Consider the following 27,150-nt stretch of genomic DNA (forward strand, 5'->3'; position numbering starts at 1 on the left):
TTGGGTACAACCCGGCGGATACGTGATATAAACCTCAGAGGAGATTAATGGGTTTTTGGGAAACGGAAATTATTTTCAACATTTCTGAAATATATTATTACCAGTTAGTAAACTGTGATTAGTTATTTTTATAGCTCTAGATCACTTTCTCTCTCGGCACTTTCGTTTTGGAGGAATGTTTAATTATAGACAATGCGGTGCTCATTCCGCAAATTACTCAGAGCATCTTTTGAGCCAAAAAGAATATTTCGAAATCAAAGCGTTGGCCCCCTTGGCGATTTGTATCGTGTCACAAGTGCTTAGGTTCCATTTCCCTCAAGCTCTCCGCACATGAGTTGAGATTATGAAAACCAAATTTTAGGGATTGAACTTATACATTTCGCTGTAGCATTTATCATTGCTCGCTTATATGGTTGATTGCACCAACAGCTGTTCGTTGGTTGTGTTCCAAGGCTAAAAGTCTTGGTGCAGCCCACCTCACTTCGCCGCGGACAAGTGCAAATCTGTCCCAAGTCATTGCGTTTATTAGCCTAATTAGAAATGGCAAGTCCCCGTCTAAAATTGCGGCAGGCCAGGGTGCATTACGTATGCGTAATGGTTATGTAAGACACGATCTGCCTCATCGGTCATTGTTTTATTCTCGAAATGATGGCTCATACATCTATTGAACGGCTCATTTAGTTCTTGGTTTATTGGATTTTAAAATCTTATTTATTTTTATGGTTTTCGTCTCGTCTGGTCTACTTTATGACCCTTAGATGCTATTCATTTTAAATACTTAGATACCTAGTTCTAAGTATTACTAGATATATTCCAAACCTATGCTAAAGTTTTCGTTTTAAATAGTTAATGCATATATTTTGGGACAGTTAGTGGGCCTCGTTGCCCTTCTCCTTGTTCTTCATGCGACTGCAGTAGTAGCGGTCGCTGTTCTCGATCCAATCGCAGACATTCAGGACCGTGTGGAAGGCCGTTCCCTCCTTGCACTCGAATTCGACGGGTTTGCCATGGACACAGCGGAAGTACTGCGGGATAGGAAATATGAAATATGTAAGTCATCCAAGTACAGAATAATACCATCTCCTTGAAGTATGCAATGCTTTTTTCAAACTACAAACTATTAAGAAATTTTGACAATATGATCAACCCATAACTCCTCGTATGATTACAATGTTACAAACAATGGTTACATATACTAACCTTTCGGCAATTAGGATGTGGTACAAAGTCGCGGTTGGTACAATCAATCTCATTGGGATCGAACTGCGGCTCCATAGGCTGCTCGGGATCAGTTGGCTCCACTGGATGAACAACTTCTTCCGGCTCCTCAGTGCTCTTTTCCGGAGAAGGAGTGGTTGTTGTGGTGGTTGTTGTCTTCTTAGGCTTTTTGGGTTTCTAAAGAAAGGATATAAATATATGATATTAAGGGAAAAGATTATCTATAATTTAAGACCAGTTAATCTGTACCTTTGTGGTTGGCTTTGGAGTGCCACTGCCAACAGTTGGAACAGGACCTGGAGCGGATGTTGGGCTTACTGGACTTGAAGTTGGCTTCGGTTTTGGTTTTGGCCTCTTGGTAGTGCTCGTAGTTGGTGCCACCACCGCACCCTCATCCGGATTTGGTGGTGTTGCTGGCGGCTTTGCCCACTCAGGCTGCAAGCGATTTAAGCTAAGTTATCAGACAATTTAATAGTTACTGAATTAGTTTTACCCTTGGAGTTGTCTGCCTTGTAGGTTCCGGAACCCGATAGTTCATCATGTTATCGTACAGGATCTGCGTTAGCCCGTTCTTCCTGCCGCACATCCCATGGAAGTCGTCCATATCTATGGCCCAAGTCATGGCACCGGCGTATCCCCGCTGCTTGATGAAGTCCATCTTGATCTGAATGGATGCCTCGTTCTCGTAGCCCACCCACTGTGTGTCCTTGTAGGTGTAGGGCACCATGCCAGCGTCATCCCACTCCACCGTCCATCCCTTGGACTTGTCCATCACCTCGGTGCAAATTTCGTAGTAGGCCAAAAAGCCGCTGGCATTCGTGTAGGGACCCGGTGCTCCGCCGCCTGCCTCCTTATTGATGTAGGTGCCCATGTTGTAGTTCTTGTTCGAGTTGCTCAGCGTGAACGTCCGACCGTAGAAGGGGACACCCACCACCAGCTTGTTGGCCGGGCAGCCCATCTCCTCCCACAGCGCAAGGCCGTCGTTCTTGAATGGCGACGCTAATTAGTTTGGCACCAGAGTCGAAATCCGCCCCATCCTCCCCACATATTTTTTTTTTATCACACTTACCACATTCAGTTTTTCGTAGGCGTATTGGTCATGCTTTCGCTTATAGAGTGGACTGTGCACGTCGGCAAATCCGGCCCAGTTTCCTCGCAGGTCATAGGTCATGGCGTGAATGGCATCCAGCGCTCTGCAATAAATCAAAGGGAATACAAGTTTCTGGATAGATAAGGGGATTTTGTTAAGTTAACTTTTTCTAACTGAATGTGCAGAACCATGGTAAATATATTTAATATATCTAAGGGAAATAAAAATAAAGAAACGTATTCAACTCACTCGCACAATTCCGGAACGTGGTAACCTTCGTTCAGCCGGAACTTGGCAACGGGCACCGCCATGGTGATTTCCCATCCGCGACCCTCGCGATCGAAGGCACGTCGCAGTTCCTGAACGAAATACAGGAACTTGTCCTTATCACCATAGTTGCCACCGCGATCCGTGGCTCCCGGGTACTCCCAGTCCAAGTCAAATCCATCGAAGTTGTACTGTTTCATGAAGCGTACCACACTGCGTATGAAACTTTGCCGGCGATCGCGAACAGCCACCATTTGTGAGTACTTGGAGCCACCTTCGGCCCAGCCACCAACTGCTATCTCGAGCTTCACATTGGGATTAGATTTCTTCAATTGGGTAAACTTGCTGAAGCCACCCTGATCCACATCCAACTCAGGATCGATCACCAGCACATCCCAGCTCTTATCGTTTACACCAATGAAGGAGTAGATGATGTGGGTGCACAGGTCGGCGGGCACATCCTCCAATCCATAGCGACCGATTCCAGTTCGATACACGGCCCAGTTGCTGAAGTAGCAGACGACGCGGGAAGGCTGGTCACTGGCCACAGTGTCAACTGACCAAGAGCACAGCACTCCCAGGAGTAGGAGCGGAATATATCGGACTAAAAGGAGTTGTGGTAAACAAATGGCAATGAGAAAGGTATAAATAGAACACGTTTATAAAGATATGAATTTTCTGGAAGTGCACTCCTTGAGAATTTATGAATCAAGCAAGTATATTGTTTATTTTAAGCACACCATCCTTGGACTTTTCAGGAATACAACAGCTTGTTGCGTTATTTTTGTTTTCAAATAAAAGAATCGTTAAAGCCTCTCCCGTTGCCCGTTAAGACTTGTTTTGGAGATCGACGTGACGCGCATTTTTAATTGAATGTAGTTCGAGTCTCTTATCGTTCCAGTGTGTTAGGGCTTATACTTTTGGACCGGCTAAGGTTATGTGTCCATAACGCTGCACGCCTCAAGTTCATTCACCGATTTGCACTTTGTATGCACAGTGCGGCTTACCCATTTCTAAATGCTCCGACCACAAAACGACGATCGGCGAAGAATTGAATATATAACTATATATATATTATATAGTGAAATCGGGGGGAATCTCGAGACTTCTGCGTGCGACGCGCGTTTGGCGTCAAATGACAGTCGAGCTCTGGATCGGCTCGACTTTTATAGAGGCGGTCTCGAAGCACTCTTTTTTTTTTGCAGTCCGGTTCTTGGATTGCGCCTTTGTTCCTGCGTAGAGTGCGTGAGAGGTGCGATTCTCCGAAGAATCGCAACTTTACGGGAATGGTGCGGGTAGGGTTGGGGCAAAGTGGGGCTTTTGTTTTGTTTCTGCTGACTGAGTGTGCTCAATTCCAGATCGGTTTAGCTGGTTGCTTGTCTTGCCACTTTCTTTCCGATTGTTTTGCATTCGCATTTTGTGTTACTGTCACCCCCTGCCGTTGTTTATGCTCTAGAATTACCATATATTTCAGCGCCGACAGCCCTAAAAGAAGATCCCTGTAAGTGGCCTGGATATGGTTACGCTGTGCGCATCCAGGCTTCGCTGGCCGATTATAATGGTAATGGATAGATAACTTGTGGTTTGGCTAGCAACTTTAATGTCACTTTAATGCATAAGATAGAATGAATGGAGCCTTAGGTCTAGGTCGTCAGCCGATGCGTATGTCGATGGCCAAGGGTGCCTCTTCGGTGCTGGAAGAGGTGGGTGCCAAGGTAGTCGATCTGGCGGTGCTGGTGGTTGTCGTGGTGGTGGCTCTTGTGATTGAGGAAGGCGTAACTGGAGCTGCGGGTGTTGGAGCTAAGCTGCTTGAGCTGGGTTGCTTTGTAAGCTCATTGATTCCCCCTTTATTTCCTAAAAGAAATAAGTGCACTGATAATATCTGAAGTTTAAAGGATTTATAAGTATAATGTGTACTCTCATTATGAATAGAAAATTTTTACGATATAAACTAAATAAAGCTTTAAGACCACATAGTTGGATACTTTTGATGAGTAAATGGTTCAGATACACGAATATGTTTACATTGTCATTAAAATAAAAACAAACACTTTGCGCCCTATTTATATTTACCCTATTATATTTACCCTAAAAACATAACAAACATTGTTATCAGAGAGATAGGAAAGAAAGCTGTAGACCAACTTGAAAAATAAACCAGTAAAGGATTAGTAATTTCTTTCAACACTTTGCGATATACCTCTTTTACTACTCTGACCCGAACTACTTTAAATATTTACCAAAACACAATAGTTTCAAAAAAAGAAAATAGAAAAAGAACACTCACCTTCAAAAGGCTCCAGTGGCGCTTCAAATGGACGCTGGTGCTCCTCATAGTCCGGTGGTCCAAAGGCATTTGGAAACGGTTGGAAGTCATGTGGCTCGAATCTGTGGTGGTGCGCATGGGAAGGTGGTCCACCATGCTCAAATCCAAACCCGAAACCGCCAGGGTGATGGCAGTCCGGACCCGGAAAATGGTGATCCCAGTGCCTCTTGTGGTGCCTGTGCTCATGGTCCTCATGATGGCGACGATGCCGATTGTGCTGGACGTGGACCTGGCTAGCAACGGGCGCCGATTCCTCGGCCAATAAATCGTCACTGGTGAAGGCACTGAAAACCGGAGCAAAGTAACAGAGGGAAAAAAAACCAGGTGAAGTGAAGAGAAAATACGGGACTAACAGATACGGATACTGACGCATTCTCGATGCCTGGGAACGGAGCAGCCTGGAGGAGCTGCAGACTCTGGGTGCTTATCACAGCGAACAGCGCCAGCTGGTTGAAATATGCGATTGAAATGGGGTTCAGTTGGGGTTGGGGCCATCAATTTACGGTCTCTGGACTTACACGGGCGGCAACTGAGGCTAACATACTGCTATTCTGGATTCCTTGGACAACTGCACCACCGCTTTAGCCGTATATCTTTCGTGGAACGTTTCGCTTGAACCTCGCTCTTTAGCCGCACAAAATCGACTAAATCTCGCGGTACGAGTCACTTTATTCCGCACAATTAATACTTGGACAATGTCGCATGTCGGGGTTTTTTATCTGCTGCTCCCTTAGTCACTCAGATTTTGAGTTACTTTTGCGCGCATCATCGCCGCTCAACGCCATAAACCTGATCGGTTAATGGTAATTCAGGTTTTTCATACCCCCAACCAATTTACATACATAAGCCACCGCGTTCATAGGTCGATTATTTCTTGAGCATATTGTAATTGGTTGGGCCTGCAATGGACCGATTTTGGTCCGGAATAGCTGCTAACGTACTTTAATTGCCAGTTAATGTGACAAAATGTTGTTAATTTTGCGGTCGTCGTCGAATTGAACCCCATTGAGTGCGTTGTGCCGCAGTGCGAAAACATCACAGATTAACGTATTTGTTAGCAAATACACTTGGAAAAATATTTATATAATAATTACTAACTTGTGAAGCAAGCATAATTTACGTATATAATAAATTGAAATATAACAAAAATTACTAAAAAGCTTGCCTATACTATATAAATATAATATTTATAATAATAATATTAATAAATCTAAATTTCCATCCTAAAACTCTAATTTTCCTTGCTGGAAAATCTGACATGAGAGTCATCTAATTTTGCCAACTTCTATATACAACTTTTTTAGTGTATTAATTATAGCCAATCCAAATTTGGCTATCACTGAACCACTTGTGGGCGATCCACTGAGCCACAAGAGTCACGATTATGCTAATGTGATATCGGGCTGTGATAAGACTCTTTTAGAAAGTTATCGAATGCTCCACATTTCGCCCGATACGTCTATGAACACTCCCACGCCCGTAGTGCCCAGCTTTTACGTCGATTTCTGGGTCTATTTGTCATTCCAGAGGCGTCGGTCCGGAATACAAATCAAAGTAAATATTTAATGTTGGACTCATTGTGATTCACGGCGTTGGAGACTCCGCCCCTTAGCATTGATCTTGAATTTAGCCGGCAATTGGCAGCGATATTCGTCATAAGGCTGGGCATTAAGTGACCAGTCGAGTTCCTGTTCCGTGAAACCTTCGTGATGTTACAATGGAAACAATGGCGCACTTGAATTTTCAACTATAATCTTTATTGATAACATTTCTCGGTCGCAGTTTATCGTCTCTTCAACTCTTATCATATTATGACGTACAGTTTGTATGTATGTATATGTTTATGTATATCTCTCTATATATATATATGCAATAAATATTTGTTGAGTGTGTTCTTGTTATATAATGTTTTGCCCTCCCACTTTCGTTTTTCGTGGAGGTATGCGTGCCTATATGCCTGCTGCAGTAGCAATTATAAGCCGACATTCTACATATCTGACAGTATCTATATGTATATATATATATATACTTTGACTTTGCTTAACTTCTTCTGTGGGTGCGCAAACTTAGGGGAAAACTTGAGAGCAAATAATTTACATACACACATCCATATAGCACCGCGAAATGTACAAACAACTTGTGTGGAATCATTGGGAACTTAGCGATAATGATAAAAAGAACTTTAAACCATACGTAGCAAATAGATAATAACAACTAAAAGCTAAGAACTTAAAATATACTTTTGTACAATTTTGCAGGGATCGTTTTCGTCTAGATTATATAGTACTCTCTATTAACATTTTTACGTCGTTGTTCATTCGGGTTAGTACGTTTATTATTAATATGTATAATTGTGAATAGAGCTATGCGAATTTTTCAATAACTTTTGAAGTTTTCATAGACATTAAATTCAACCAGCGATTGCGTATAATTTTATCCATTGACTTGTATTGCAATTTCATTTTTTAAAAACATTCATCAACATGATCAAATATTTGACTTCAACCGCTTTCCTTTTAATTGCCTGGCTAATTGACCTACATTTAAATAATTATGTGAACGTTTGTGTATATTAATAGCATTATGCTCGTTTAAATATGTATAGCTTTAAATTAATATATGCATGTCGTAATTCAGCGTTGCCTTTTATATGTTCTCGTTTCAATACAATTCAATTATATTTCCTCAGTTGTGTGTATTCATATTAGTCCATTATTTATAATTGTGATAGGTACGTTTGGGAAAATGCTGCGAAGGTTCAAAGTGCATTGAGTGCGCTGTGCGTTCTGTCGGATACTCATAGTTATTCCAGAGTTCCTGCCCTATAGGTATGATGTTATCGGGTTCGGACTTGAGTCCGAAACTAACTAAGCTAACTTTGATGCCACTGCTGTTGATATTCTGCTGACTGATCTTAAAAACTTGTTCATATCAAATGCGATAATATTGGCTCCAAAAGTGGTTCAATTAATGCAACTGCTGCTTGGTTGGTTGGTATTTTCATTTGTTTGTTCCATTGTAGAGAAAATGCGCTACTCTCGAAAAGTCCGTTTCAAAAGTCTTTGAAGTTATTGTATTAGTTGTCGTGAATGAGTTTTGACCTGTCACTCCTCTACCTTTGTAAGCCCTTCAGGAACGTATTTGATTCGCCTCAACTCCGATTTAAATCAGTTATTGCTGACCCTATATACCCAAAATCGAATTTCCTACAGTTCAAGAACGCTCGCTAAATGTGTGTAATTGATATCGTTTAAATGACTTGTAACACGCTTACAGTGATATGTTGAATCTTTGATTTCCATATTGTATATGTTGTATATATATAATAATATGCTTAGTATCATTTACGCAATAACAATCGTCTCGCAAAAATTCGTTTCTTTTATATTTAACCCCGCCATCTGACTTTCGATCTTTCGTAGTCCTTTCGCAACATATACATACGAGTGTATGTATATAACGACCCCCTCCCCAAAAAACTCAGTCACATTTAAGAATTGATACGTTTTTCGGTTAAAATTGTTAGCAAATTTCCTAGTTTGATTTTCAAGATAAATGCAGCGGATATTGTGCCTGAATAGTATAATTCGCTAATCGGAGTTAGTTAATTAGTTGACGTTGTCGATCGTGTTTAGCTGTAAAAGTTGTCGCGTTGCTGGAATATCGGCAGTGGTTCACTTGGTGACTCCGATCGGTTTTCGTCCTCTTGGTTCGATCTTTCGGCCGCCTTTGACATGGCTTTCTCTGTGGGTCGAAAAAAGAGTCAAAGGGTTAGTTACCAAGTTTAAAATATACATTTTCTTAGACCAAAAACCTTCCCAAGCGTGCTGTAAAAGTTTGAGTATGAAAAGGAGTACACCGATAACCATTTGGAAGTATATATCGTGTGTGTGTGTCTGATTTGTGTCCTTTTTTTCGGAACTTTGTTGTTTGGTAGTGTGTGTTGTCTGCTACTCCTGTCTTAGCTGTTTTCTTGGTGCTTCGAGCTTATACTTACTCGATTTATCGCTTCTTGACTCTTATTGGCAACTTTTATACGCATGTTAGGCAGTGCAGAAATTTAGTTTGGAAACTCAGCCATTTGCATTTGAAATTAATTTTAAAACTTTTGCAAACAATTCAAGACACAATTTTGAAACCTTTAAATTCAAATTTTATAGTTCTAAATTCTTTTTGGTAATTTAATAAAAGTTTAGTCCTCTGCTATTAATGCTCTAACTTTATATGACTTTTTCTCTTATTAATGATTTAAATTTTGATTATATACTATTATTATTATTATTATTGAATTTAACTTGTTATTCCTTAATTTCCAATATAGTTGCACTTTGTTGACATAATTAAAATCTGTGCTCAGTTTGGTGATTAGCTATTTTTTGTGAAATTTTTGGTGTTTGGTAAGTTTGCATGTTTGTGATTTAGTGGATCAGTGTTAGTGTGCATTATCATTTACAGCTTATATAGTATACAATTATATTTATGGCGTGCAGGTTAATTATTTTGGCCAATATATTTGATATCTAGGCTAAGCAGAGTTTTGGGCGTGATTACATATTGCCTGGAAGCTACTTGATTACGGTTTATTTATGGATATCGGATAATCAAGATGTGTACAAACCTGGACTTACGTAATCGTATATCTGTTGTTGTTCTTGTTGTTCTTGTGCTTGTTGTTGTTGTACTTGTTCTTGTTGCTATTGCGTTGCAGTTTATTCTTGTTGTCGTTTTTTCTCTATTTTTTCTGTATTTTTTAGTATTCTTGTTGTGAATTGTTGCGTTTGATTTGGGTGAGTTTTTTATGTGAGTTTAGCATGCTGTAAATCTCAACTTCGCGTGTGTTCTTGTTTGCTGTAGTTACTGTATAGTAGTTAGGTGTATCGTACTAGGTATGCATATATATGTTTGGTATGTTTCGAACAACAAACTCATTTACCGCGTATCGTTATGCAAACCCTCTCAGATTGGCAAAAAAACACAACGTGAACAAAAGTTAAATGCAATGCATTGGTATGTAAAACACAAAAGGTGAACAGAAACAACTCGACAGGCTACTTGCAAATTAGTTGTGACTAGTGGGATTTCCTAGAAAAATATGCAAAACAAACAAATAAACATGTAGAATTAAACGAATGCAAAAATTATACAATTATAAGATTAACGTAAATTGTGTGTTAGTTTTTTAATAAATATATGTATACCTTCCTAGGGCCTTTCAACCTCAATAACATACAAAATGATCTCTTAAATAAATATGGTCTAATACGAATTATTCACTTTAAATTGATTATTGAAATATTTATTTAATTCGATTTAGAAACTCCTGAGAATTCTCCGCTTGATATGCTTTCTGGGTCGGCTAACACTGCGTATGCGCAATATGTGAAATATGCAATCTTGCGGAAGTTCATAGAACTCTCATCGATGGCTACTTAATTTATGATTAATTATACATAATCTGTTCGGGTGCAGATGCGAATGCATGAGAGGGCAATGTGGGCCACAGGTTTCGAGATGTATGATTGACTGTTGAGAGTGTCTAGATTGTGTGGTTGGAGGTGTGTCATTGTGAGAAGGGGTTATGAACTTTGGACGACGCCGGTGATTAGCACGCAATGAGGTGGGGGGCATGATCATTGAGTTCTTATGCGAACGGGGGCTTAACGCTTTAGATTAGATGGTATGCATATGATATGTTTTATCATTAATCATCTAGAAATCAGAAAGAGTTGAAAGAAGATACATATATAGAGATTAGAAGAGCATAGAGTTGACAGTTTGAAATGGATGGGTTTTCTGGCATGGTTAGATTACACTGAATAAACGCTTAGGTATATATACATATAGATAAATAACGCAAGGGTCTATATGTTCGATTTCGAGAGAGCATATTAGTAAGAACATAAACATGGAACATAAACTCAACTTGCAAGGCATTGCGTATACGTTCGGATTGGGGCTTTATTTTCGGATATCGATTGGAACTTAACACAAGGGTTTTCATCTGGTAGGAGACCTAAATGCATTCCAGGTTGACTCTACTTACCGGCCACGATCTTGCTGACTTGCATCACCTGTTGGGCCAGGATTTGGTTGAGTTGCAGCAGGTGCTCGCGCTGCTTCTTCTCGGCGTTGATTTTGCTCGGGGGCAGGCTCTCGTTTTCCTGAAGGAATTTATTTTGAATTATTTTATATTATTTTTATATTTTATATGGGTTAAGTGTGGCAGGCTTACATTGCTGCTAATGGGCGCCTCAGCCAGCATTTTCTTGATGGACTCGACCTTCTCCTGACGACGCTTCTTTTCCTCCGGCGACAGTTCGGGCGTCTATTTAAATTAAAATGGATTAATAAATTAAATTAAAGAAAGTGATTATTCATTTCTTACTGTTTCCGGTATGTAACGCTCGGGTATGACTATTTTGTTCGGTGCCAGCAGCAAGTTGTCTATGGTGTTCTCGGATATCTTTTCACCCTGTCCCAAAGCAGAACGAACGACATCAGGAGCATTCATTCGTGGTCGCAGGGCCACCTCCATGTCCAAGTCATCGCGAGCTCGCCAGTTGGTGTTCTAAAAAAGGATAAATAATTAATTAATATAAGTCGTCATATTCTCTCCTTATCATTCCCCTTACATTTCGATTCATATCGTTTTCGGCCTGCACCTTTTCCATGGCTTTCTGATTGACATTGTTTGGCGCTGTGTAGTGTCGCCTCTTCTCCCTTGGAACCGCTCTGCGATGCTTGTGGTGCGGTGGCACCTTCTCCACCACCTTCTCGGTGTCTTCCGATGCCGAACCGGCGGACATTTCGTTGATGATCTGGCGGGCAGCCACGCTCTGGAACACTGGCTCCGGACTGATGTCCGTAAGGCTCTTGTTGAGGCTCTGCAGGGAATCGGTTTTGGTCCGAAGGGCCACACGGGCACTGTCCCTCGAGGGATTCGCCTGCTGCTGAAGCTGCTTGGCGAAATAGGCATTGGCCAGTGGGTTAAGGTGCTCGCGCTGCTCCCTTTGCTGATGATTGTGGTGGTGTCCATTGCTCTGCGGTGCCGGTGGTGGCGGCGGCTGATGCTCGTAGTTGCTGTTCCGATCGTAATCGTAACCACCATTATAGTGGTGACCATTCTGCTTACCACCATTCAGATGACGACTGTGTCGTTGTTTCGGGGGCTCACTGTAGTTTCGGGGCAATGACTTGGATCGACTGTGGTGCCCGTTGGTCATCTGTTCTTCCAAGTTTTGAGCGTACAGCTGCTGTTCCCTCTGCTGTTGGGCATATTGCTCCTCCTCCAGGACCTGATCCAGATTCTGAATGGAGTTGCTTAGACCCCGTTCGCTGCGATCACGATTCCGACGTTCAGACTCTCGCTTCACAATCCTCACCGTCTTAATCTCCTGCTTCTCCAAGCCCAGGGCGAATGGATTGCTGTCCAGGAAACCATCACTGTCCACTCCACTCATCTCGATGGCATCGCTACTGCCATTGTATCGATTGTAGTCACTCAGTTTGGTCGAACTATTGGTGTCCACATAGAGGGGAGTGGATAAGTTCAAAGTGGAATCATTCAACTGCTGGCGGGATCCGCATCGCAGCATATTGGCATCCAAATCGGTTTCGGTCCAACTAGTGGAGTTGCTTCGCTTCTTCAGACTGCCATTGGTGGAACCACCGCCGTTCATCTCCTTGTTGCCAATCTCCTGGTACAACCTGGTCGAGTTCTCCGTCAGCTGGCGAACTGCGGAGCTGAGTTCGTGGCGCTGTCTTTGCATATCGCCTACTAGAGATTGGACTCTCTCCAATTCCGAGGCCAAAACGGCGGCAGTTTGGTCACCATTGATGTGAGAACCATCACCGTTCATTCCATTTGTGGATCCACGAACGGCTTGTACCTTCTGACGGAGAAGGAGTAACTCCTGCTCCAGACGAGCATTTCCCGCCACTGTCTGCTCCAGTTTCTGCAAGGTAGGATTACGGATTAATTGGTTGGCTCTCGGGTTACGAGAATGGCACATGCAGCAGAGCCACAAACACGAGAAGTCTTTTGCATTAATCCTATCATTTGAGCTTTAGTAATCAATAGTTGAATCCTCACTATATAAAAAACGTTATACCTCGATTTCAATTCATTTCATTTGTGTTAGCTTTACTTAAATTGCTGCCTGAGTAATAAACTTATTCTGTTATATATATTTATTACGCACATCAATCCCTTATCGGCAAAACATTTTCATTTTAAATGTAATGAATTTTTATTTATTTAACTAAGCACATGTAAAATTCCGAATGAAAAACTTGTTGATTGTAATGGTTTTATACAAATTTGTTTCATATTCAGGCTCAGCAAAAGGTAGGTGGGCAAAAAAAGCAAATACTTTTGATATTGATTTTGATTGCAACAACATTGTTTGGCTAGCAAAAATTTACTCTTTCAACTTTGGAATTTAATTAAAATTCTGCCTCTCTACCTATTCTCTTTATATATATTTTCATGAACTCCTGTTTATAATTTAATCCTGGTAAAATTAGTTTTTGGTTAGTTACATAAGCGACATGCGAAGCTCAAGCAGACAAATAACACGCAGTGGTGGACACAAAATGCAAAAAACTTCTACTAGGCACCTTGGATACCTTAGAGTTCTCGGCCAGAAGCTGATGAACCCGCGACAGCTCGCGCTCCAGGATGTGCTGCTGCTTCTTGGCCGCCTCCAGGGCCATGGGCGTGGCATTGCTGTCGTGGATGCGAGCCCTTAATCCTCCCAAGGCTCGCTCGAGGTCCTCCTTGTCCCGCTGCAAGCTCTGCAAGGTTCCCGACTCCTCCTGCAGCAGCTGATCCAGTTGGTAGAGCTCACGCACCTTGGCCTAAATATTTCAAATATATGTATTCATATATAAACTCAACTTTTAAGTGTGCTTAATAAATATTTTAAGATAAGGGAAATATTCATACCTGCAACTCTGCCTGATTGGGACTGAGGCGCTCCCACTGCTGCTGCTCCTCTTGCAGCATTTGCTGCTCCTGCATCCGCTGATTGAACTCCAGGCGATCCAGTGTGGCTGGTTGGACCCTGCCGTTTGCATCATTGCGATACAGCGAGCCCAACTTGACCATGTTGTCCACCAAATTGACCAGCGGCTTGCTCTTCTCGTAGTGCCGCTCCAGGTCCAAAAGGTGCTGCTTCAAGTAGTCCAAACGCTGGATACTCTCGGCTCTGGTCAAACCCTCGGCACTTCGCAGGCGATTCTGTGGAGGATTACAGATTTTCATTGTTAGTGGGGCTACTTTAAACAAAATTTTAAACAGTGAGATGGTCTTAAAATAGATTTAGTCACAGAACCAGCACCAGAAGTTAGCCAAAACCTCCCGAAGATAAACATAAAATGCACTTGTTTATCCACCTGCACATCGTGAATATCGCTGCAGCACTGCTCGATGGCCCGGGCAGTCTGACTACTCTGTCTCCTCAACTGAATCAGCAAAAGGACGAGCTCCTCGTGGGTGCGACTCAGCAAATCCCCGGCCGAGACATCCAAGTTCTGTGGGTTGTGTAAACATATTTTAGCATTCGTTTGTTCCTGCCCCCAAAGTAACATAATGCGAAGCAATAACTCGCATTGTTATCAATTTATTAAATGATTACCGACAAATGTAAATTATTTCGAAATTGGGTGAAGCATTTCATTGAGTTTCATATTTCATGATCTCGTAACATTTTAATTGTATGGACAATAGGTTCAAGACTGCTTACTTACAGAATCGAGTGAGGTATGTCAAACTTTGGAAAGATTCTGAAATGCGTTTAAGTTTTAACCCGACATGAACTCACCCTGATCTGACTGCTTGTCTCGCGTTCCAGCATATCGATTTCCGCCCTACTTCCGGTGCGCCGCATCCGGAACTGCTGATGATTTTGTGGCGTGGATGTGGCCAGTCCAGATCCGTTGGCGGCATACAGACCGCGATCCGAGAGCACCGTGTTCTTGGCGTACTTAGTCTCCGCCGCTCCGCCATAGTAGGGAGCAAAAGCGGACTCCTGATGGACATCCGAGGGATCCGGCTTCACCGTCAGATTTCCCACCGGCAGATTGTTCACATTGCGCACGGAAATCGAGGCTATAAGGTCACAGAGATTTGATTAGGAAAATGAGGTAATTTCAGTTGGTCGAGTGGATTGGGGATTGGGCTTAAAATAGTTTCAATGCGTGCGCGAAATATTTAGGAAAGCAATCAGTAATCGGTTAGCGAATGCCCAGCAGTTGTACGGAATATTTAATTTGGATTTGTAATTGGTGGTGGCTCTGTGTTGCTCTAATTTTTGTATAATTTTTCCGGGTGGCTGGGGTATGGAAATATCTACGGATGTTTAGCATATATTTTATCTGTATCTGCAGCTGCTGGCTCTTGTGTAGCTATTTGTAGCTTCCCAAATAGTTAACTATCTATGGATTTGTTCAACTTTACAGATGTGAGTGCATGGGTGAGAATGTGAGTGAGTGGCGAATATATTTACAAGCGCTTCAATGACTTAATGAGATAAGTGGGTTGGATAAATAAGTATAAGTTTGCTTACCAGTTGATTAATTAAACAAAACAACATAACACAACAATAATGACAACAACAACAACAACAGCAACAGTGACAGTCAACAAAACAAATAGAGCACTATCTAACTGAAAATTATGACGGGCAAACAGAGTGACATAAAATATTTTGGAGAGTGCAAAATCAAAAGTTGCAAAATTGCAAAATGCAAAGCTAAAATTGAAACTACGGAAATGATTGCACACATATATTTTTCGGGGCGGAAACGAAGGGGTTGCATTTTCCGCGGTGGTAGCCTCACTAATTATTGTTGTTCGCTCTTGACTTTTTGCCCGTCGCCATGGGATTGCCATTGGCATCGTCCATGGAACTATTGTTCAACTGCTGGACTATGGAGCGCACACTGCTGGTGAGGGGCAGGTGGGCGGAGCTAGCTCCTGTAGCCTCCACTCCGCTGTGGTTGCTCTTCATTAGGCCACTGGACATGGCATCCCACTGACGGATGGTCTCGCGATCCAGTTCGTTTGATTTGTGTGACAAATTCGAGGCGGTCTCCTCCCGCAGGACCTCGTAGACATCGGAATCCGTTTGGTCCTGGTCGTGGGAGGAGGACGTAGTGTCCATCAGTTGCACATAGACATCATGCTCGTTGCTTACGTGCGGATGCTGGCGCGGCTTCAAGCTGTCATTCACATAGGTCACCTCGCGGCTCAGTTTTGCCTTGGGCGTACTAGAAATTGGCGGAGCAGCCGTAATCCTGTCCAGATCGTCCAAGGATCTGGCATGCCGCTGGGACACCCGACGCAAGCTCTCCCGCCACAGAGCATCCTCCTCCCAGAGCAGCTCGCCACCTAAAACTGAAAGGTTGGTATGGACATTATTCGACGGGGTCTTGCCAGCCTCCTCCGTGTTTTCACCAGCACCATCTTCGTTAGGATTGCCATCATCCGACGGATTGCTACCACCAATCGTTTTACGAGCGAGATTTGTGTTTTTAGTAGTTGTGAGATATGAATGGACCACCGGGTTTAGTGCACCACCACTGCTACCACTGCCCTCCATCTCTGCCGGCAGATCCACGGATTTGTTCAGCTTGAGATTCTTGTTGCTCAGCTTCTCGTTGTTGTCCTTCTGTCCACAATAGATGTTCTTGCTATCAATGGCCTGATCCTTGTCCACCAGTGCGTCCACATTGAACTGATGCCGATCGATGGGATTGTGTATGTGAGCTATGTTCAGCCCATGGGCATGGATATCCCGCTGATTGTTCAAGGGCGGAGGTGCCGGCAGCTCGGAGTAGTAATAAGGAGCCGACTGGGTGGATATATTGCTGTTATTGCGACTGTGGATAATCCGTAATGCTGTTGCTCCAGCTTCACCCAACTGCTGAATTGAGTCCGTAGAGGAGAGAAAGTGTATGTTACCATAGAAATGCTGCTCCTCATCCTCGGCATTCCGGAATGTTTTCGGTGGCTTGATGAGATTGGTCAGGATGTCGGCTCCGGCTGCCGCATTGGCATCATTCAGCAGGTGACTGGTGGGCGTGGCCTGACCGGTGGACAGATGCAAATGACTCAGGTAGGTGTCCAGTTCATGACTACTCAGGGTTTCCTCAAACTGTTCGCTCAACGACTCAATCTCACTGATGGATTCTTGGGAAAGCGGTCTCCTCGAACGCTGGCGATCCAATTCGGAGTCCGATCTCTGGCGGAATTCCACGGACTCATTTTCACTGCTTAAGGGCAGAGAATTATTGCTGGTACACCTCTGCTGTTGGCCCCTCCTGCGATATAGATCCAAATCCGAGGATGTGCGAGAACTTGTATCGGTCAGCTGGCAACTATAGTTGGAGTCGGATAATGTCCTGGCGTGATGTTGCTGCGGCGGCGTGGCTGGAACCAATAATCTCTGCGGTGTCATCCGCACCTTGGTGAAATGGTCAGGCAAGGAGAGACGACTACTTTTCAGAGTAGGACTGGGCACAGCTTTCGGCAGATTCAGGGACGTATTGCTGGCATGCATCTTGGGCAATTGTTCGTACGATAGATTCACTTTGCCATTGCTGTCCTTTCTTTTCACAGTATCATAGTGCTCGGAGGAGAAGATCTCCTCCGTTTTCAGCTCCTCCATGGGCGGTGGTGAAGCGGGAATGGGTGGTGGTGGTAATATCTCACTATCCGAACTCTCTGCATAATTGTTAAGGGGCGTTGAGGCTCCCAAGTAGTAAGAAGCTGGCCTGAATGTATCTGATAAACTGAAACGTGACCTGGAGCGCAGTTTCTTAGCCTCTAGCTGCTGTCGGCTGCTCTCGTCATCCGCATCCGAGCTATCGCTGGCCAAGGCCAGGGCACTCTTGGCCGGCTTAAGGATATCGGGCATGTCCTTGCCCTGTCGCTTCTTGGTCTTCTTCTTCAGGGTTTCAGTGCCCGATTTCTTGCCCTTCTTTAAAGTGGAACGGCCCGAAGAGCAGTGGGCCTCCTCGGTGGCTGGCACTGCGGATGATGCCTTAACCCCTGCCAGCTCCATGTAGACAGGCTCCGTTTTGGTGGTCACCTTGAAGGCACTCGAACTGGTGCTGGCCAGACACATTATCTCGTAGTTGCTTCTGCAATCCTCGTCCTGTATGCCCTTTGTCATCTCTACATAGTGATTCTCCTCCTCCTCATCGGCATACGTCGCGGAAACTAAGGTCAGGACACCCGGCTGACCCAGTTCCACTTTCTTGGGCGTCATGGGCAGATAGTGACTCTCGTCGAATTGCTGGTCCGTGGGTGTGATGGGCTCGTTAACATATATCTGCTGCAGTTCTCGCTCCTCTGTCAATTCCTGGGACTCTACTGCCTCGACGACAGCTTCATCCTCATCATCCTGAGCCAGAGCTTCATCTATATCATCATCTGTGTACTCCTCGCAAGCCGTGCTGTCATCCTCATCCTCCTCCTCTTCCTCCACCTCCTGCTCCTCCTCGTTTGATTCTAATTTCTGGTCTTCTATATCCTTTGCAGCCTCCATATCCTCCTCGCCTGGAATGGGTTTACTTTCCGCTGTTGGTGTCAGGTCCTCCTCTTCGTTTTCCTGTTGTTGCTTCTGCTGGTCCTGCTGTTCCTTGAACAGCTTCAGTTGCATTAGCATGGGCGTCTCCTCGGGATCGGTAATGGCTGCATTGCTGTGAGGGATTTTACTTTCGGGGATTGGCTTGCCAAACTCCATGTTCTCGTAGTTGCTAACCAGCTTATTGTTGTACACAGGCACATAATTGGCATTCTGAGGCGACTTGGGTGCTGTTTTCTTTGGCAGAATGGGTACGGGCTCAGCCTCAGCATTCTCCTGCTCCTCATCCTCTTGCTTCTGCTCCTCCTCATTTCCCATCGCCTTGGGCAATTGCAATCTGAGCTTTGGCCGCTCTTCCAGATGTTTGGGTTGCACCTGAATAATGCGGGTTTTGCTGGCCTCGTGCACTTTCAAAATGGGCTTTAGTTGGAATTTCGCTTTGGTTGATGATGGTGTTGATGACGACGATGGTGTCGCCTCTGCATCTGTTTGGTTGGGAGTCTCTAGATTTTTGCTACTACCAAGATTTGTGATTGCTAACGCTGCTGTTGTTGTTGCCACTATTGCCTGTGATGTCGTTGCTTTAGTTGTTGTTTTTGACGATGACCTTCCTGCCGTCGCACTATACAAGTTATCATCATCCACAGTCCCAGCTGCGATTCAATTCGTTTCGATAAGTGCGAATCGATATTGTTAATTTTTTGTTGGCGAGTATCGAGTTTCGGTATCGATCATTGTTTTACATTTACAGCATTTACAAATTGAGATATTTTGTTTAAGAGTTACCAAATTCAACGTATACACAACGAATTATTTATAAATGTATGGAAAAGAAGAAATATATAAAACACATTTGTATATCTTGCTGGTTGGTATGTAATTAAAATCAATCAAATGGGTGGTCGATTGCGCTATGAGCCCAGATTGAGTTTGAGTTTTATTTGTTTTTGCTTATTTATTGTTTTTGGGTTTTAGTGCAAAGTTTACAGCGGCATTTAGTAGTGGAAATACCAAGCACCCGGTTGTCATGATGGAAAAACGAATATGTATATATATATGTATATGAATGAAACAAATCCGAAACGAAACTACGCCAAAAATGTTTACTAAACCCATGAAAGATAGAGATTTCCAAAAAACAAAAGGGAGAGATAGATTTATGGACTACAGAAATATTGGTTTTTCGTTTTACACTCCTTTTTCCATCGGATAAAGGCAAATGGAAGAATGTGTGTGTACTTTTGATTTTAGTTTTCGGCCAACCATTTTAAACTGGCCAGAATTTCGGTTCATGTGTTGCCTACTTTTTGGCAGCATTGCTAAATTAATTACTCGCTACTTTTTTTGAATTTTGCTTTTGTGTGGGTGTGGAGTTCTGTGTATATGCCTATGTATTTGCATTTGCATTTGTGTGCGCACGGCAGGAAGGTTTCGAGTTTCGACATAAATTGCTTTCTGTTGTGTACATTCAAATTAACCATATTTATTAAAACATAAAACAAGCACACAAAAAATTGTAATACACACATGTATTAACTACATGAAGCTTTTAATTGTTTAGTCTGGCGTCTGAACATGATAAATTTGCATTGAAATGGTTAAGGCTTATAAATAGTTAATGGTCAAAGTTTGGAGCAAAATGTGGCCTGTCAAGGCCAGATGATTTCTAGAGTCCTTATAGATTTCTAGAGTCCTTAAGCGGAAGGGCAACACAGTTGCAACTGCAACAAAGTAACTTGCTATGACTACAAAGTAAAGGAAAAAGCAGACATCTCAAGGTCTCAAGACTTCAAAACATGCAACTAACTGAAAGCAAAAGCCAAGTCGCCAAGTAAAATTAAAAGTATAAATATAAAAATAAAAAAACAAAACAAAGTGAGGTATGCAGAACAGGGCAGCACAGTTAGCAACAGCTACAGATACTGATAAATAAAAAGATACAGCTATGGATACGATACGATACTGATGCAAACAGAGATACATACTACGTTTATGCGCGCGCATTAAATGCCAACAAAAATGCAGTCGGCTGAACAAATATAATTAACCAAAACTACAGAATTGTTATTTTTCAATTGCATTATTTTTAATGCAAAATAAATATGGCCGTAGGATAATTGGCTTTAAATTGCATAATTAAAAATATACTTCAATAAAGTTGTTTAAAATTCCAACGAATTTAATTTGAGACGTACCAATGTACAAGAATGAAGCATTATTCTTTAATAAACATTTTCATGAATGTAAGCAATGTAAACATTTATATGTAATTCATTACTTTGCTTGCGCATAAACGTAGCTTAAGATTCGTAGAAGAAAGAGTTACAGATATAGACGTATTACAAAGGGACAGAGTTGAAGCCAAGCAGAATGGGGAATACGTAATGGAAGTCATCGCGGACTAGGACTTACCCTCATCATCCGAGGAGTAGTTGTTGTACACCACTCCCCCAGGTCCCACGTTGGCCTGACTCTCGGATCGTGATCGCTGGATGCCCGATGCTGATGGTTGATTTCCAGCCCCCTGGGCCGTGCCATTTCCATTGCCCACCAATCCCGTTTTACCCGCCTGGGGTGCATAGCGTGCTCCACTGGCCACCGCCGTGGATGCCAGCAAGATGTTTGGATTGCTGCCCAACTTGGACATGGCGGACATGTTGCTGCCGCCCTGTTGAATGCCCTTGCGTGTCAGAGGTGACTGCAGCATGCGCTGTTTCCACTCTAGCAGACGCTTCATGGACTCCTCCCGTTTCCGTTCGCCATCCAGATTGTGCTGCGGCGAGTTGGAGGCACCTGCTCCACCCGTAGGCGATGTGGTCGTGGAATTGCCAGCCGAATAGTCATCGTCCATTCCGCCCGATCTTTTGGGCAAACGGGCGCTAGCGGATCTCAGGAACTGCTCGTTCTTGCTGATGATCTCCTGGGTGGACATCGACGGCGGGAAAATGGAGCCCGGATGAACATTCAGTGGCGGCAGATCATCTTGCTGTGGCGATTGCAACTGGGAGGCCACCGAGCGTCCCTGGCTGGCGGATCGGCTCATTCGCGGCATGCTGCTGGCCCCGCCACCCTGCGCCTCGGCCAGAAGTTCCTGCCGCTTGTAAGCCCGCTCGTAGGGATTCTCATAGCCAATGGTGTTCACCCCGGAGTTGAAATCTGCCGCCGTGGTGCGATAGCTGCCCGGCTGCTGCGGCTGTGCGGCGCCCGCTCCACCGCTCTGTAGATACAACGCGCTCTTCCGCATCTTGTCCGCATAGCTGGCCTCCGAGTAGTAGAAGCTGTCCGGTGTGCGATTGATGTCCAGGCTGGACTTGGGCCTCGGCGCCCTGCCGCTCTCCTGCTGACTTTGGGCCACCGCCGCGGCGGCAGCTGCTGCAGCTGCCTCGGCACGAGCCTCGTACTCCAAGAAATCCGCCGAATGGGGACGCACTATGGCCGCCGCTGTGCGGGCACGCAAGTCCATGGTATTGATTAGTTGATCGGCGCCACTGGCCTACAAATGGGCGAAAAAGGGGAGAACGGGTAGATGTTAGAAAAGGGTTACGTAATTGCATCGGGGTAAATGGGCTTGTGAATTTTTAACTACTTTTGCACTCGTCAAAACTAGAGGTTTTATAAATTTCAGATTTCAATAGACGTAACGTATTGAGTAAAGTAAAATCAGACATTTTTGCATACTATTTTCCTTAAACTTAAAGTTTAATGGCCGTATTTAACTGAACATGGTCCATGTCATAGACTTATTTTCGGAAACATTTTCAAGTTTTTAAGTGTGGAATATTGGCGTGGCTCGTAACTTGTTTGGAACTTGGAAGGCGGCGCAGCTGGTCTCTTGGCCAGGAACCCGGGGCCATAAATCATGCACGCGACTCATTTCCCGGCTAACTTGCTGTGCCTGACCTGACCCACTAAACAGCTGCCCCACCCACCTAACCCAAAAGGGCGGCGAGTGCATATAGTTGCATTCGAAGGAAATTGTCGGTGCACTGGTGGCCATGTATTTAGGAGTGGGCTGGTGGAGAGGCTGGTGGAACCTCTTCCTTCACCGAAACGTCTGCAATTTAGCAACCCACTGACACACTAAAGTCCAATTAAATTGTGAGTTGCGGACTTGAGACAGCAGCTGCTCGAAACCGAAAGTTTCCGAGAAAGACTCTGGAGGAGCTGGTGTTCTACACCATCATTCCATCCATCGTCCATCAATAGGGGCACTTTCAGCAGTAGCACAAACAGCAGCTGCTTTTGTGAGTGTGGCTTTCTGGAGTCGTCGGAGCGTGAGGATGAAGGAGTTATCTTTACAGGAGCCGGCCACCTCTGGTTGCAGCACCAGAACCGGCAAGGGCAAATAAAAGTGAAAAGCTGATACGTGCTGAGGTGCAAGACTCCTCAGCCAGCGAAACTTTGCAACTAGGTCAGGGAACGAGGGTCGGAAATGAAACACCATCATCATCTATGCCCCTTTTCAGTTTTCCTCCTCCTTCGCCGGCTTTTTTTTTTTTTTTTTGTGAGCACTGGCAGTTCCCCCGATTTGCGGCAATCAGACAACATCAAGTGGCATCGCTGATGATTTGGTGGGCTGACCTTTGCCGGTGCCACGCCCCCGAGCTCCAAGCTCACAGCTCCCAGCTTCCCACTATGCGAAGCACCCATAAAGCGGGAGGATGCAATGCCAAGTGGCAGGTCATCAACAATAGCAATCGCAATCGGAATCGCATCTCATGGCTGCCTTGGGGCTGTGGTTTGCCTTTTTGACTGCCTTTGAGAATTGCACTCACTGGTTGTGCGCTCAATCCCACTTATTTTTCTAATAATAGTTTCCAAGCAATATAAAGACTTTAAAGGATTCATAAGCAACTTAAGATGTTAAGTAAAAAACTTTAATTTAGCTAAACTAACTGTGTTAATGTTCAGACTCACCTCCAAATGATTGGGCGTGTACCGCTGCGGCATCGCGGGCACATGCTTGCTGCCATCGTAGCTGGGCGGGCTCAGCGGTCTGCGGTAGCTGGCCGCCTCCTGAAGAAGTGCCTCCTGGGCGGACATGGGCACTCCGCCGCCACCTGCCAGTTGCGACATGTTGTAGATGTCCTCGTAGTCTGCTGCAGCTGCTGCGGCGGCAAAGAGTCGCTGCTGCTTGGAGCGCCCATAGGCATCGGGTGTCCTGCGCTCCGCCTGCAGCAACTGCTGCTGGGTGGGATATGATCCATTCGGGCCCTGTCGCTGCTGCATCAGCTTGGCCATGTACATCTCCCGCTCGCCGTAGATCTCCTCGGCGGCGCGTTGTTGCTGCAACCGCGCAATCTGCTCCTCCATGTCCAGTTGCTGCTGCTGGAACTGCGCCTCCAGATGGTCCAGGGAGTACTGCTGCTGCGCCTGTTGCAACTGCAAGGCGGTGGACACATGTCCAGTTCGAGTGTCATAAATGGCGTGATGTTGCTGCGGTTGCTGCTGCTGCTGAGATCGTTGGTGTTGCTGCTGCTGGTACAATTGCTGCGTGGGCGACATGAGGCGGCGACTAGGATGTTGCTGCTGCTGCTGCTGTTCGTTGTGCTCGGGTGATGGTGATGAGTAGCCCCCATCGTTAATGCGTCTCGGCTTGGGTGGTGCATTTGCATAGAGGGGTTGTCCACTCCCACTGCCTCCTCCACTGCTGCCCGTATTTTCCGACGATGGTGTTGGCTGCCCCTTGCCAGGGTGCGATTGCAATGTGTGAATGCCGGAATCGGAGTTCTCGCCACTGTGATTCAGCGAGGAATTCACACTTGGTTCCGATTCGCCGCTGCTGGGTGCCTGCATCAAGCTGGCCGCCGCCAGTGCCCTCACCCACTGCATCATGGCCTCCGAATTATCGGCCGCCAGCCAATAGGTACGCATATTCTGATGCTCGCACTTGAAGGCAAACTTGCGATAGATCTTGTCCTCGGGCAAACAGGCGGATACGCGATATGAGGGCAGCAGCACTGATCCCAATAGCTTCTCCTCCTCGGGTCCCTTGTAGTAGTACAGGCAGTACTCGGCCAGGACGAACCAACGTTTACGCCACACTTTCAGGCCATCGGAGCCCTGTTTGTGCAGCCAACCCGATAGGGTCACCGGCGTCGATGGTGGCCTCTTGGTAATGGGCGACTTTAGAGCCTGTATGGAACCGGCACTCTTCTTGCGATCCAACGGAGCATGGCTGGGACTTTTGGTCGAGTTCGATGATGACTCCTCGGAACTGGGCGTTGCCTTGGGCTTGACCGCTGATATTTGAGTCTGGCAAGCTTGGTTCACCACATGATTGGGATGATTTTGCTGGATATAAACGGTACCATGCTCACTGCCCGGGGTTTGCAGGTCGTTTTTGTGTCGATGCTGCTGTTGTTGTTGCTGCAATTGCTGTTGCTGTTGCTGTTGCAACTGCTGTTGCAGCTGCTGCTGCTGGGCGTACAATTGCTCCTGGTAGTGTTTGGGCATTGGAGGCTGCTGCGACTGCTGTTGTTGCTGCTGCTGCTGCTGCTGTTGCAACTTCAGAGGACCCTGAGCAGGTTGATATTGATTTTGCAAATTAAGCGAAGAGGGTGGAGCCCGCTGTTGCTGTTGCTGCTGCTGCTGCTGTTGTTGCTGCTGATTGAGAGCGGTCATGTTGGAGACCATGCTGGACGACTGACTCATGTGGTAGTGGTTTGTGGGCGGGTTCATGGCCTGTCGCAAGGCAAATGTCCGCTGCTGCTGCTGTGCGGCCTCGCTTTGTGTGGCCATCTGTGCCTGCATCTTGGCCGCCTGCAGCTGCTGATACTGCGACTGCAGTGCCGAAATGGGATGATGACCGGCCATGGCATTGCTGGCATGCAATCTTCCAGCTGCCGCCAGATAGGTTCGCTCCGTGGGCGATTGATATAGCTGCTCCCCGGCCGCAGTGCCCCCGCTGCTGGAGTACGACTGATGGTAGGGGGAGCTGTGTGAACTGCTCGATGTTCCGCCGCCGTGCTTCATTAGATTGTGATGCTTGGACTGCGGCTGCATGTCAATAGGCGACAGCGGTCCACCGCCGCTGGAACTGGTGGCCGTGGGCGATTGCTGGTACAATGCCTGACTGTAGGCCGCCGTTCGGTAGTCCACGAGATTCGTCTGGTAGGCCAGCGGCAGCTTCTTCTGCTGCTGCGCCAGGATAGCTGCCTCCTGCAGCTGCTGCAGCTTCTTGGCGTCCATGGTGCCGGCGGTGAAGAGAGGCGGCGCCTCCAACCTGCAAATGCGGAAAGGAAAAGCAGCAAATCCGATCAGTAAAGTTCGCAACGCAGGCGGAAAAGTGATTCAATCAAATGTGGTCAGCGGGCTTAATTTGCGCGCGTGGACGCAGTAGTTAACCCTAGAAGAGCTATTTTTTTATTCCTTAATAAAAACAAAAAACCCACACATACCTTACTAATTATTATATTATTAACTGTTAATGCATTTAGGGTTTAATCTGACTATTAAAGTTTAAATCTTTAATTCTTTTTAATATTTTGAGCAAAAAGGGTACATTTATCATCGATTTTTTCCAGTAAAAGTGCTGCAGCTAAATTGTTGAAATACTTAACAGTCTTAACAAGGGGTTAAGCTTTAGTCGAGGGTCTTTGCGAGATTCGCGAACTGCGGAAGACACGGAGGCCGTGGAAAATGCAACTGGCTCAGCGCGTAATTGACCGTAATTGATTAACTGCAGTCGCCGCTCCGGCCACAAACACACGGCTGACCTTGCCGGCCTCATTTTCTCAACGGGAAATGGAAAATCGGAAGGGGAAATGGCTTGGGAAATGGGGTGGGGCATGGTGGGTGGAAGGGGTGGGGCAGAGAACTTTCATAGAGAGATCAACGAGATTTACACTACTCACCAGTCCCACAGCTGATAAATGCAACCGAACATTTTTGCACTCTTTCGCCTTTCTGTTTTTGTCGTGTAGATTTTGTTAATTCGTTTAATAAGTTAATTGGCCTTATTGCCTTAATTGAATTGCACTAATTTCTTTCTCGCGCCCGCCTTGCTGCTTTTATTGTAATGAGTTTTGATTTGATTATTCGATTGGCTGCAAAAACTCAATTAAAACTTTTCGATTGAAATGTGGCGGCCTCTTTTTTTTGCGCTGCCTTTCGCGTGTGTGCCTCCGACTTTTTGGGGTGCCACCAAAAGAAAACCAACAAAAAAACTGGGTATTGCAGTCGCCGTCTAGTTGCAATTGAAACTGCGAATGTGTCTATTTTTATTGGAGGGGAACCGCAGATTTATTTGTCTACCCCGGCGGCAATTGCCAAGTTCAAAAAAATGCAGACAAGCAAAAATGAAATTAAAGCCATAGGCAGATAGCTTAAATTTTATGTATTGATTATGTTTTTGAGTGGAGCTAAATCGAATTTAATTTAATTCTGTTTCATGCCTGCTTCAAATTTGTTTGTATCAAGCATATTTAATGCGTATACAAAACATCATAAATTTCTTTAGCAAGTGGAGCCACCCCCAAGCAGAACACAAAAAATAAATCATCTCCAAGGAAACAATAATGCCCTGGTCGAGTATTGAACACGAATTCGGTTTTAATGTGAGTGCGGGCAAATGGAATGGAGAAATCCAGATACAACACACACGGCAAACATTTGTGAAGCCAAACACATAACTCGATAATTGCTCTATCGAATGA

General features: G+C 44.9%; 3 protein-coding genes across 19 annotated transcripts in view; all 3 read right to left on the reverse strand.

Annotated features, from left to right (window-relative positions):
* Window positions 1-692: 692 nt before the first annotated feature.
* On the reverse strand, window positions 693-3,723 carry LOC6728175 (endochitinase). Its single transcript, XM_016175278.3, has 7 exons — window positions 3,583-3,723; window positions 2,558-3,179; window positions 2,288-2,411; window positions 1,712-2,203; window positions 1,468-1,653; window positions 1,201-1,395; window positions 693-1,025 (listed from the first exon to the last, which is right to left on the reverse strand). Exons 1-7 carry the CDS (start codon window positions 3,584-3,586, stop codon window positions 870-872), a joined length of 1,779 nt encoding a protein of 592 aa, XP_016034793.1. The 5' UTR covers window positions 3,587-3,723; the 3' UTR covers window positions 693-869.
* Window positions 3,724-4,152: 429 nt separating this feature from the next.
* LOC6728176 (forkhead box protein G1) lies at window positions 4,153-5,581 on the reverse strand. The gene is made up of 4 exons (XM_002103489.4): window positions 5,420-5,581; window positions 5,271-5,347; window positions 4,863-5,185; window positions 4,153-4,429 (listed from the first exon to the last, which is right to left on the reverse strand). Exons 1-4 carry the CDS (start codon window positions 5,441-5,443, stop codon window positions 4,227-4,229), a joined length of 627 nt encoding a protein of 208 aa, XP_002103525.1. The 5' UTR covers window positions 5,444-5,581; the 3' UTR covers window positions 4,153-4,226.
* Window positions 5,582-6,636: 1,055 nt separating this feature from the next.
* The window catches only part of LOC6728177, a 50,696-nt gene continuing 30,182 nt past the window's right edge, over window positions 6,637-27,150 (reverse strand). For 2 of the 17 annotated variants that reach the window (XM_039295612.2, XM_016175268.3), the window contains exons 2-6: window positions 26,350-26,502; window positions 23,411-25,718; window positions 20,906-21,986; window positions 15,470-19,146; window positions 14,876-15,012 (exon numbers count right to left, since the gene is read on the reverse strand). In XM_039295612.2, coding sequence (XP_039151546.1) covers window positions 15,743-19,146; window positions 20,906-21,986; window positions 23,411-25,718; window positions 26,350-26,381 — 6,825 coding nt within the window. In that variant the 5' untranslated portion in view covers window positions 26,382-26,502 and the 3' untranslated portion in view covers window positions 14,876-15,012; window positions 15,470-15,742. Of the gene's footprint in view, window positions 8,646-9,519; window positions 10,611-10,944; window positions 11,063-11,133; window positions 11,227-11,286; window positions 11,470-11,533; window positions 12,857-13,520; window positions 13,761-13,848; window positions 14,143-14,297; window positions 14,436-14,725; window positions 15,013-15,469; window positions 19,147-20,905; window positions 21,987-23,410; window positions 25,719-26,349; window positions 26,562-27,150 lie in introns of those variants that run through there. The other 15 variants (XM_016175260.3, XM_039295615.2, XM_039295614.2 and 12 more) reach the window with 15 other exon arrangements.

Source organism: Drosophila simulans, chromosome 3R, assembly GCF_016746395.2.
Source record: "Drosophila simulans strain w501 chromosome 3R, Prin_Dsim_3.1, whole genome shotgun sequence".
Taxonomy (NCBI): domain Eukaryota; kingdom Metazoa; phylum Arthropoda; class Insecta; order Diptera; family Drosophilidae; genus Drosophila; species Drosophila simulans.

Coding starts and splice junctions, on each gene's coding strand:
- LOC6728176 (XM_002103489.4), bottom strand. CDS start 5,443: ATGTTAGCCTCAGTTGCCGCCCGT. Junction 5,348..5,419: donor TAGCCTCAGTTGCCGCCCGT/GTAAGTCCAGAG, acceptor TATTTCAACCAG/CTGGCGCTGTTCGCTGTGAT. Junction 5,186..5,270: donor TTCCCAGGCATCGAGAATGC/GTCAGTATCCGT, acceptor TCCGGTTTTCAG/TGCCTTCACCAGTGACGATT.
- LOC6728175 (XM_016175278.3), bottom strand. Junction 1,654..1,711: donor CAAGGCAGACAACTCCAAGG/GTAAAACTAATT, acceptor AATCGCTTGCAG/CCTGAGTGGGCAAAGCCGCC. Junction 1,026..1,200: donor CACATCCTAATTGCCGAAAG/GTTAGTATATGT, acceptor CCTATCCCGCAG/TACTTCCGCTGTGTCCATGG.